Genomic DNA, 12,015 nt, shown 5'->3' on the forward strand with positions numbered 1-12,015 from the left:
TGCGATGAATTCCTGCTAGGGATGCACCAATACCGTTTTTTCGGTATCGAGTACCAATATTTTTTTCCCAGTACTCGCTGATACCGAATACTAGAAGTCCGATTGACGAGGGAGCATGGAACCGTGTTCCCAGCCAATCATAAGGCCGGGGGCGAGTCATTACCCGCACACCAACAATTGGATCACAAAATGTTAATTTATTGAAGATTTTTGTCAAAAAACAAGTGCTTTCGGGGGCGCACAGGGTCCGTTCATCGGGCTTAGCAATTACGTCAATGCTAAGCCTGATGAAGGAAACTTGTGCGGCCCCAAAAGCACTTGTTTTATCACAAGAATTTTCAATAAATGGATATTTTGTGATCATGAAAAGGATTTTTGGTGTGCTAGTGACATCTATACACATTCGCTGATACTGGCAGAGTCATCCGCAGTCACTGTGAATATTCAGTAAGGAGTGCGACAAGCAAGATTGAATAGCAAGTCATTACACTCCCCCCGACTTCCAGATTGGCCAGGAAGCCAGCGATTACATCATCGTGCACGCGCGACAGTATTCTGATACCTGCCGGCGGCCATCTTGGTGATGGACGCCGGCAGAGAGAGGAGGGGACAGTCACCGGCGGGATAAGGTATGCCGCCGGGTCCCCTCCTCTCTCCTGATACTGTCGTGCATTCGGTCCATGACCAAGCGCCCGACTTTGCAGAGGGGGGGCGACACCAAAATGACTGTGAGTCATTTTGGTGTCACCCCTCCAATGGTGTCACCCGGGTGCGGGTCGCACCCCCTTTGTGACGCCACTGTCTAACATACATATAGCTGCTTGTAAGATCTTGCAGAATAGACAAATTAATCAATCATTGCATAAAACCACACATTGAAAATATAAGTCAAAATGCTAAATATGTGAAAGGCAATTAGGAGAAGAGACATACTAATCCCTGGCAGTATCTAATAAAGTTCTATATGTCAATATATTAATGGAGACAAAGCATACATTTCTAAAAATGTAGTCAAGTGTCTTAATCCAAAAGGCTTCTTTATGTAACACAAGTCCTTGTCCACATGGCCCCTCCTGTTGTTAGAGGAAAACTATCTATAACCTAGCATTTCAGCTGTGCAACAGCATGTCCCATGGAGGAGCAAAGTGCCAAGAACAGCTTAGAATGGAGGCTGCTATATAGGCCCCCCTAAAGGGTTAATTTAGGGGTGGACAGATGAATATGGAATCCAGGAGCCAGTCTGTCCATTCCAGGAACCAGCAGGATTTTTTTCAGAAGCTAGCTCTATTGACAACAGCTAGAGAAAACCTCAAAAGTTAGGTGCCAGTTGAATTTTAAAGGTGCATTGGCTATTTGGCTCCTGGGACTCGTCCAGTCCTGGGTTATCTGCTTGTTGCCCAGGGTACCAGGAAAAAGGACTTAACCTCATCCCTGAATCCCCCAGCAGCCTATGCTCAACTCTTGTGTCTGATGTTATAGGTTTTGGGTGGTCCCCGATGTCCTCACATACAACGCATGGCTATTGGTCTGTGACTGATGGAGCACCTTAAAGAAGAGGCTGCGGGAGTCTGGAGGCAGCCTACGGGAGCAAGGGATTAGGGAAGTAAACGCCGTTTTTACTGGAACCCAAGGCATAAATGAGCATTTAACTGTTGCAGTGCAGGGGAATCTCCATTGCAAGGGTATTTTTTGGTTTTCCCCTTCAAAGCAGAACTACAGGCAGAGAGTTTTGTGACTTGTGGTAAAAAAAAAAATGGGCGGGGGGCCTCTGATGATGTATATCCCACATTACTGCTAATTAGTGTAAAAATCATACTTTTATTCATGCCAGAGAGGACTGGTAGTGCTATACTTCCAGTGCTGTGTCTCTAACAGAAGCCACAGTGTCGTTTATCTGCCTCTTCCATACACAGAATAGATGGCATTCTATGAATGGACAAGGGGAGAGGTGGGGCATATAAATGAAACAGCTTCTGTGTATGAGAGCTGCAGCCTTCATAACTGCAGCACCGGAAGAACAGCGCTAGTTGTACTCTCCCGCATGAATGAAAATATTTTCTTTACACTACACAGCAGTGATCCAAATGTGGGACATACATCTATGAGATACCATTTTTCCTGACACAAGTCACAAAAACCTCTCTGCCTGGAGTTCTGCTCAAATATATTTATTTATATACAGTATCTGCCCAATGTTTCCAAATGGTTCAGTACCTGGAGAAAACACGATGAAGGATATTGACAAGCAAATTGATGACAAAATTAGGCCAAAATCAGGCTGTCTCAAAGCCTACACTTTTTTTTATGCATTTGTGACCCCCAAACCTGCAATCCTGGGTAGGTAACAGACAGTTTTACACGACTTTGGGACAGATTTGGCAGTGGGGATGAGACCAATTTTCACTCAAAGCACAAGTACAATTAAGAAGTGGTTGGGGGGTCAAGTTTAATTTTGTTGCAGGGATACTTTATCTGCAAAATGATGATAAATCTGTCTCATAATTGGTCTTTTTGCTCCGGTTTAACATTGCCTTACTGCGCGACAGAATTGGATCAATGTCCCCCTTTGGCCACTTTCACATGGCGGTTCTAATCATATCTGTCAGTTTTTCAGGCGGAAATGATTGGAAGCCCAATGTAAGTCCATAGGCAGGTGGATGTAAACAGACGTGCATCTGTATACATTCCATTACCTCTAAGACTGTCTGGATCCAAAAAAAAGTCTGTGTCCTTTCCCATAGGATGCTATGGGGTGCTACTGCGCAGGCACAGCCAGCAAAAAAAACATGGGGAGCCACAGGCATCAGATCTCAGGAAGTATGAATCTGCAGAAGGGGAGGGGGAAGAAAGAATAGGTACGCTTTGTCTGAAACTGCACTTATTCTTTAATGAAAATGGAGCAAAACACATGAATACGTCAACACAAATCAACATGTCGTGTCATCAGATGCGTGTTTTGATGCGTTTCCATTGCTTTCAAAGTAAAATGCATCTGCCAAAAACTGACAAGTGTGAATGGGCCCACAGTCTTGTGATAACATTCTCCACACACAGTCTAAGCTGTGGTTAGTCAGCATTGTAATTTAGAAAATTCTGCCAGCACAAAGTTTGTCGGCATAGCCGCTTGTAGTCTCAACCGAGGGCTCCAGTGACTGGGTGATAATGGAGGCGGAACGATTTGGAGACAGTTGCCACCCCATAACAGAAGGTGCCTGAACAGTGACTTTCATGACACATTTACCAGGTATCAATTAAGTACAAAACTCCGGGCATATATTTTCCTAACCATTGCAGTGGGGCTACCCCTGCAAATCAGAGTTAAAGGAGAATCATCTCCATAAATTAAGCTGACCAGTGAGGCTGAAGCTGTCACAGATTGGGAACTCAGCAAACAATACTGCCGATCACAAGTTCCCAATCCTCTCCCTACAGAGAATGGCGAGTGTCAGTTACCGATCCCCACAGGAATTCCCCCCTCCCCTCTTCAATTCAATCCTCCAGCGCTGACTGGTGAAACGGACTGAGAGGGCAGGCACAGCTGGCTCTGCCTCTGGATAGGCAGAGCCCGTTGTCAATCAGCCAGCGCGGTGGATCTTGACAGTATTGTCCCAGTTGCGGCGCGGCTCTACGCTCTCAACATATAGAAAACAATATCCCACTATATGCTGAGTTTTGGGTCACCGGAGGACATTAGGGTGTCCTCCTGTCACCCTCAAGAAAACTATGGCCAAAAAAGGTTAGGCCATAGTTCTTTTAAGTTTTCGTTTGCGTCCAGGGAGTAAAATAGCCAAGATATACTCATCTGAACCTTGCAGCCAGCTGGTTGTTAGAACGGTCCCTGGAACTTCTCTCCTCCTTCGTTCCAGCAGACTAAGGTCCTGTGAGCCATCATGTCCTATACAGTGTATAGGGCGTGAGGATGCTGACAGACATTCCATCACCAGAGCAGAGGGGAATAGAGGCTGCATAGACTGGGCTAAAAGCCAGCTGGCTCTGAGGTTCAGGTGAGTATATCTCACTGCAAGGGTTAAGAATACTTATGTCTGGAGTTGTTTTTTTAAGGAAAGCTGCATAGTAAAATGACAAAAAACAACTTTGGAAATGACATTAACATGGTAAGGGTTATATGAGCATTGAAGGGGAATTTCACCCAAGAAATCATCAATGAACTTTAAGCAGCCATATAAAACTTGTACCTTGATGAATGCATAGCACCATGACTTGTCTTCAGCTGCGCTCTGGTTGTCCAGGAATCAGCATTGGAAAACTGCCAGCAACACCATACAACTTATGGCGTCGCTCAGCCTGCCTTGTGCTATCTATGTCTTTGACAGCATCAGAGCACAGAGGAAGTGTTACCCAGTCAAGCCTTGCAAACGCTAGATGTAAATGTAGATAGCATGAGTGCCACAACGAATTGTATAGTGTTGCTGGTAAATGGTCAGCAGATTCCAATGCTGACTGCTGGACAACCGGAGAGTGGAAAGAAGCCAAACATGGTGCTATGCATCTACATTGTACACACGTGATATGGCTGTTTAAAGTTCACTGATCATTTCTAGGGTGAACGTCCCCTTTAAAACAGCAGTTTGCCTGGAGTTCTAATTAAAAACAGAATGTTGAGTTGTAGTTCAGACATTCTAACAGTTAACGTGGTGACACAAGGAAGTGCATATTCATAGGGCTGAGTGAAATGGTGCCAGTGCATTGAGGAAGTACATACTATGGGCATCTTTAATAAGTACATTTATGAACTTCTAGATTGACAGGGTTATTAGGTGTGGGATAGAACTTATGGAAATTCAATCTACAAATACAGATTTATTTTTACTTTTTGACCATAGATACCCTTTAATCGTTAATACATAAAGAAAATCTGCAGAGGAAATATGGATGTTACTATTGCTGACCTCTTCTAAAAATACTGGTTTCCTGGCTGTCATGCTGATCCAATAGCTTTGATACTTTCGGAGTTAAGAAACTGGAACAAGCATGCATATTTACCCTTTAAACAGCCACAAAACACATGTACCATGTAGATGCATAGCACCATGTTGACTTCTGTCCGCTCTCCGGTTGTTCAGTAATCAACATTGGAATCTGCTGGCCATGTACCAGTGACACCATTCAACTCAATATGTTGATCAGCCTGTCTCATGCTTTTTACATCTTGTGATTGCAAAGCTTGACTAGGAAACACTTTTAAAGACATAGATAGCATAAGGGAAGCTGGTCGCCACAATGAGTTGCATGATGTCGCTGGTATCAGCCGGCAGTTTCCGATGCCGATTGCTGGACATTCGGCACGTGGACAGAAGTCATACATAGTGCTATGCATTTATCAAGGTGCATCTGTTACATGGCTGTTTAATGTCCATGTAATAATTCTAGGCTGAACTTCCACTTTAAATAAGCTCAACTGACTTTGCCAAAGAATCCATTACAAAACACAAACCATAAAGATCGATAACATACAGGATGGCTACTTTTACAAATCCAACAAAAAGCTTTTTTGTGACTCTTCATTGATCCAGGCAGAAAATGAGAGCGAACCAAATTTAGTAGAGGAGATGAGCTAACGTGTGACTACAGGCATTTTACATCACTGATGGAAATCCACATCCTGTCATTGGATATTCTTCTACAACAATGAGCTTGTTCTTCCAATGTAAAACCTGCAGCCGCTCACATCCCTTCCAAGCGTTTAATCTTCCTGGCGACCAAAATAAAATAGGAAACCTTGACAATGCATTTGCACGCACAGGTGGTAACCAACGCGGAGGCGAAGGTTAATCCCTATTGTCACACATCATCACGATCCAGGGTGACTCCAACACAAGTTAGCCACCTCCTGCTTGCCTTCCAATGACATCAGCACACACTATGGTCTCCCTGGTCACACAATACAAGGTGGCCAGTCCCTTGCTACATACACACTAGTCCCTGACACTGAAAGAACAGCAACTCCCATGCTGAAAATGCCTCTGCAGGCCCGTCAAAAACTGCCTGGGAAAAGAGGATCAGCCCATACCCATCTCAGACAATTGACTGCAAAGGGGGGTGGGGTGTGTGTAAGAAGGGGAATACTACATAAGAGCTTCATCCAACTGCCAAAGTTTAAAGACAAGCTCTCAATAGAACATGGGAAGGGCAGGGCTGCTGCCATGGCACTTAAAGGATCTCTCCCCCCTCCTTTCCCATCTGCACACAAAGTCATCTTCCAGTCTGCAGTAGTGACTGTTTGCAAAGGAATGTTAAAGTAGTCTTTTAAATAAGTCATGTACTTCCTGCACTCCACAGCCCCATAAACAACACAAGCCCCTGCCGGGCAGCAGACAACTAAGTGGTAAAGTAACGGATCTCACATAGCGACAAGTGGAGATCTGAAAGAGCCCCCCCCACCCCTCTCTCCCCCCCGGGGACCTGACACAGGGTGGGGTTTACATCCAACAGCATGACTATGCAGGAAGAAAGTTATGGAAGAAGACGAGGGCCAAAAAAAGACTAGGGATCCCCTCGACACTGCAACCCCGCCCCCCTACCCCCCCCAAAAAAATAACAACTCAACTCACCGTACAGCCTGCAGAGGAGCAGCCAAGCAAGGGCACCGGGAGATCGCAGGACGGCACGGGCCATGATGGTGTAGGGGTCGCCGAAGAACTCTGTGCCCTTCTCTCCCCCGATCGCAGCTGCTGGAACACAGCACAGCTCTCAGTAAAAAAAGAGCCGACTGGGAGGGGCCAGCCTAGACAGATCTCACATGTCACCCGAGAGCTGCTGGGCACCCCACTAAAGACCATGTGTGACCCCCCTGACCTGCAACACCAACTGCTCGGAACTGAGGGATACAAATCCGATGTGGGAGCCTGGTGTGAGCTGGGAGAAGGCATCCCCGGCACCCCTCTAGACATGCCTAGTCCTTGCTCCTCCCTGCCTGCCACTGGGTGGTGCAAACTTCACTTATTCACGTACAATGCATGGTCAGAGGTCTGCAATTCTGATCATAAGAACACCACACAGCCCTACCTTCACTGCTTATCATTTACTAAACAAAAGGTTCATGTCACACAACATTCATTCCTGGAGTAAACTTCTCTCTATATGTGACAGGGGCAGTGCTTTCTTTCTTTCCTTCCCTTTCATTTTCTTCCTTCCCAAAACAAAAGGTACATTTCACACAAGATCCATTCATGGACTAAACCTCTCTGTATATTTGACAAGGGGCAGTGGTCTTTCTTTCTCTCTTTCTTTCTCTCTTCCTTTTTTCCAAAAACAAAAGGTAAATTGCACACGAGATCCATTCATGGACTAAACTTCTCTGTATATGTGACAAGGGGCAGTGGTCTTTCTTTCTTTCTTTCTTTCTTTCTTTCTTTCTTTCTCTCTTCCTTCCTTCCCAAAACAAAAGGTACATTTCACACAAGATACATTCATGGACTAAACTTCTCTGTATATGTGACAAGGGGCAGTGGTCTTTCTTTCTTTCTTTCGTTCTCTCTTTCTTTCTCTCTTACTCTCTTCCTTCCTTCACAAAACAAAAGGTACATTTCACACAAGATCCATTCATGGACTAAACTTCTCTGTATATGTGACAAGGGGCAGTGGTCTTTCTTTCTTTCTTTCTTTCTTTCTTTTTCTCTTCCTTCCCAAAACAAAAAGGTACATTTCACACAAGATCCATTCATGGACTAAACCTCTCTGTATATTTGTATATTTGACAAGGGGCAGTGGTCTTTCTTTCTCTCTTTCTTTCTCTCTTCCTTTTTTCCAAAAACAAAAGGTAAATTGCACACGAGATCCATTCATGGACTAAACTTCTCTGTATATGTGACAAGGGGCAGTGGTCTTTCTTTCTTTCTTTCTTTCTTTCTTTCTTTCTTTCTTTCTTTCTTTCTTTCTTTCTTTCTTTCTCTCTTCCTTCCTTCCCAAAACAAAAGGTACATTTCACACAAGATGATTGTATATACTTACAATGCATGGCCAGCACTCCCTGTGTTGTAGATCTTTATTATTATTATTTGAACACAGTATTTGATATAGTGCCAACAGTTTGCGCTGCGCAGCGTTTCAAGGAAGTCAGTACAGTTACAATGCAATTACAGTAGTTACAATCTAATTCAGTACTGCAGGACCCTGCTCGTGAGAGCTTACAATCTAAATAATAATAAACTGAAGGCAGGTAAGTGCTCTAACTCCTCCATCCAATACCAGCGTATCGAGCACCGAAGCTTCTGGCGCATTTTAGCCAATTGGATGATTTTTTTCCCCCGCCATTCACCAATCCTCCGCGCAGCTCACCGATGATCTGCACAGCAGCAGCTGCAACCCACAAGCACTTTTCCCCAACAACAGCAGGCAGCATGAAACCTGAAACAGAAAAACAGAAAGAACCAGCAAAGCAGCCTGAGAAATGTATTCATATTTATTTAATTAATTAAACCACCCATCTGAATAAATTAATTAGATAAAATAAAAAGGGGGTGTCATTGATGACAATCCCATGGAGCCACTTTTTGCATTCTTTATATGGCCATTATTAAGGCCACATTGGCTGAAACATGTTTAGCACATTTGAAGAAACAAAAAGCAGTCCTATGCATACCCTTTTCTTGCAGTCTGATGACATCATGACAGGGGGCAGGGGGGCATTCTTCCTGGACTGAGTGGCACTCACATAATGACATATGAGCAGCTCTCAATCCTGGAGTACTGTGAAGACCGCCCAATCACACAGATACAAAACATTAAGGGAGTATAATCATTGGATGATTTTTTTTCACGCAAAAAATTCACCAATCTTTCTCAAAGCTCATCGATGATTTGCTCAGCAACAGCCGCAATCCACAAGAATTTCTCCCCAGCAACACCAAGCAGCTCGAAACCTGAAATAGAAAAACAGAAAGCACCAGCAAAGCTGATTCAGATATTTATTTGTGTTTAATTCATTACTTAAACTACAAGACTGAATAAATGGAAGTAGATAAAATAAAAGTCAGTGGTGATAATCCCATGCGGCCACTTTACGTGTTCTTTTTACGGCCATAACAAGAGCTTTCCATGCCAGCAATTTCCTTTATTTAGACCTTTAAATGCCCGTACTTCATTCTTGTCACTCTGTCATATGGGAGGAACTTCTACATATCTGCAGTTGTGTGACTCAATGAAGTCCACATTGAGATGATACACTGTCATCTAATGCTCCCCACACACATTACAACTTTATATGACTGGATACAAATTGATTAGATAGAGTAGGTAGGTCCTTATATTACATTATATTTGGTAAATCTAAAGTTGATTGTAGAGAGATGGTACAGTCCAATTGCAATGTGTATGATGACAATTATTAAGATATATGCAAGCTGTGATTGTCTGGAAAACAATTACTGACATAAAAATCATTTATATGACCTTTTCAATGTGTACAGATAATTGTCATTATGGCACAAATTGATGTTCTCTGATACTGCTTACTTACTGAGCATAGCCTTTCCAGACGGGGGTGGACATGCATCTTGGTTTGTCCAAGTGTAACGGGCCCTGTAACTTATTTTATTGTAAAAATAAATCTGCCATTGCTGCTCAATATAATACTATTGGTCCTGGGATCTTACATATTCCTTAAATCTTTCATATCTCCCAGTTAAAAATATTCATTTGCATAATCTGACTTAGGGCCTCATACACATAAGCATCAAAAAGGGCATTTTCTATTTGGATGCAAACCTATGTGTTAGAATGGCAAAAGCAGCGCTTGGCAAGAACAGGTTGCATTTGATCAGCTGTGCCTGCAGCTCAAACGCACCTCAATAGGACATGCTGTGACTAAAGAAAAGCAGCCTAAAGCAGGTCAAGTCAATGGGATTTTGACCTCACTTGCTCCCTGTTGTTCAGTAAAGACATAATATCCTCTGGTGCCCTAGTTTAATCTGGTCATAAACTCTAGTTTCGCCTGAAATTCGAGCTGTAGGTGGCCCTATCAAAAGCACGCTATTCAACAAAAGTTCATTTTTAAATCAACGTTTGTCAAAGAAGACGGTCAGAAAATTGTCAATTGAACAGTGACCACAGCCAATCAGCTATTGTCACTGTTGCGGGTTCTGGCTATCAGAATACAATAGCCAGCAATAGAGATTCCTCCATCTACGCCATTTATGGTGGATGGAGGAACTGAGCACTTTTTCTCATTCCGGTCCGGTCCAATGGAGAAAAAAATACAAGTGCATGGTCAGCTTTACCATCCTTGCTATTGTGATTCGCCCAGATAATTGCTCCAGTCTAGGCATGCACCCATGCCTTTTTTTCAGTATCGAGTACCGATATTTTTTTTTTTACGGTATTGATACAGAGTACTGATACCGTTGCCATGTGCAGGAAGGGTCATGATTTGCTTCCCAACTTCCTGATTGCCTTGGAAGCCGGTGTTCTATCGCAAGAACACCAGCTTTACTTGCCGAGGCTGCCTGGCTTCCTGACCAATCAGGAAGCTGGGCGGCGTTTCATGACCAATCAGGAAGCCAGGAGGTGGGTCACGATGTGCCACCTGGCTTGCCGATTGACTAGGAAGCTGGTTTAATTTTTTCGCGGCAGCCTGGCTTCCTGACCAATCAGTAAGCTGGGAGGAGGGTCATTACGTGACGCCAGGCTTCTTGATTGATTAGAAAGCCAGGCTGCCTAACAACAAGTGAAGCCGGATTCCTAGCCAATCAGGAAGCCGGGAGGAGGGTCATTATGTGCCGCACGGCTTCCTGATTGGTTAGGAAGCCAGGCTGCCTAGCAACAAGTGAAGCCAGCTTCCTAGCCAATAAAAAACCCGGGATGCGGGTCATAACCCAGTTATCAAGTATCAGAGGTAAGTATCGGAGCATTTGGGCGAGTACGAATACTTGCCCAAATACTCGGTATCTGCACCGATATTTATACTAGTATCGATATCGGTGCATCCCTACTCCAGTCCATTGACAATCCTGGTACTTTTGACTATGTGGAACATGTGCTCATTCAGCCATCCCAAAATGCAGTGCTCAGTGACTAAGCTAATCATGAGGCCATGAGCGCTGTCGCATATACCGTGTTTCCCCGAAAGTAAGACCTACCCCGAAAATAAGACCTAGCACTAACAGCGGCTTGCCTAGCAGAGTGCAAGAGCCAGCCATAGGGTATGGTAAGTATTTGCATAGGACCGTTGCAGGGGCCGCAGCATGCACCTGGCAAAAGTGGGTATCTTCAACACAGCGGAGCAGGGTTTTTGTTTTAATGTAGGTTCACCCACATTAGACCTGGACACTATGATACAAACATATTAAGAAGTACTGTGAGGTGGAATTATCAAAGCTGGAACAGACAGAAGGTGGAAAAGTTGCCCATGGCAACCAATCTATGTCTATATTTCATTTTCAAAGCTTAACTGAACAAACTAAAGATAGAAGAGGATTGGTTGCTCCAGATTCTGTCTGCTCCAGTTTTAATAAATCCTATTGGATGCATACTGTTTGCTTTCAGGTGAAACTGTATTCACAGCCTATATGATTACCTGTGGAAGGTCTGCGAATGGTATCTGCCATTAAATTGTACCTATCCTCCCACCCACAGTGGAATTTGTGAGACTCGTATGATCTTCCCCATTTGCATTATTATTATTATACAGGATTTAAATAGTGCCAAAAGTTTGCGCTTTACAATATAACATGCTTTTTCTTTTTTTTTCTTTGATAGACTTTCTGCGGATTACATTGCTACAAATGTAGAAATATAAGAATAAAGCGAGAAATCGCCCATTTGACAGAAGACTAATTAAGTAGCTGTTAAAAGGGATTGAAAAGCAGAAAAGTGCACCGCCTAGTGGTCATTAGGAGGTTGGATACACGACTACAGGGATTGTAGGGATGCCCTGTTGTATATAACACTAGACAAGTTCTCTGTGCCCAGGAAAGAGGCAGTGCATACACGATCAGAGTCCAAAGTGTGACAGGGCTGGATGAGGAATGTGTATTTTCAGCACATTCCTCACGAAAC

The 12,015-nt window shown here is 43.7% G+C and overlaps 1 protein-coding gene across 1 annotated transcript in view; it reads right to left on the minus strand.

The window, feature by feature from the left end:
* Nucleotides 1-8,684, minus strand: part of NECTIN3 (nectin cell adhesion molecule 3) — an 80,067-nt gene extending 71,383 nt beyond the window's left edge. The window contains exons 1-3 of the mRNA XM_018556884.1: nt 8,675-8,684; nt 8,209-8,367; nt 6,573-6,692 (exon numbers count right to left, since the gene is read on the minus strand). Coding sequence (XP_018412386.1) covers nt 6,573-6,692; nt 8,209-8,367; nt 8,675-8,684 — 289 coding nt within the window. The remainder of the gene's footprint in view (nt 1-6,572; nt 6,693-8,208; nt 8,368-8,674) is intronic.
* Between the last annotated feature and the right edge of the window lie 3,331 nt (nt 8,685-12,015).

The sequence above is a fragment of the Nanorana parkeri genome, unplaced genomic scaffold, assembly GCF_000935625.1.
Source record: "Nanorana parkeri isolate BGI_ZX_2015 unplaced genomic scaffold, ASM93562v1 scaffold257, whole genome shotgun sequence".
NCBI lineage: Eukaryota > Metazoa > Chordata > Amphibia > Anura > Dicroglossidae > Nanorana > Nanorana parkeri.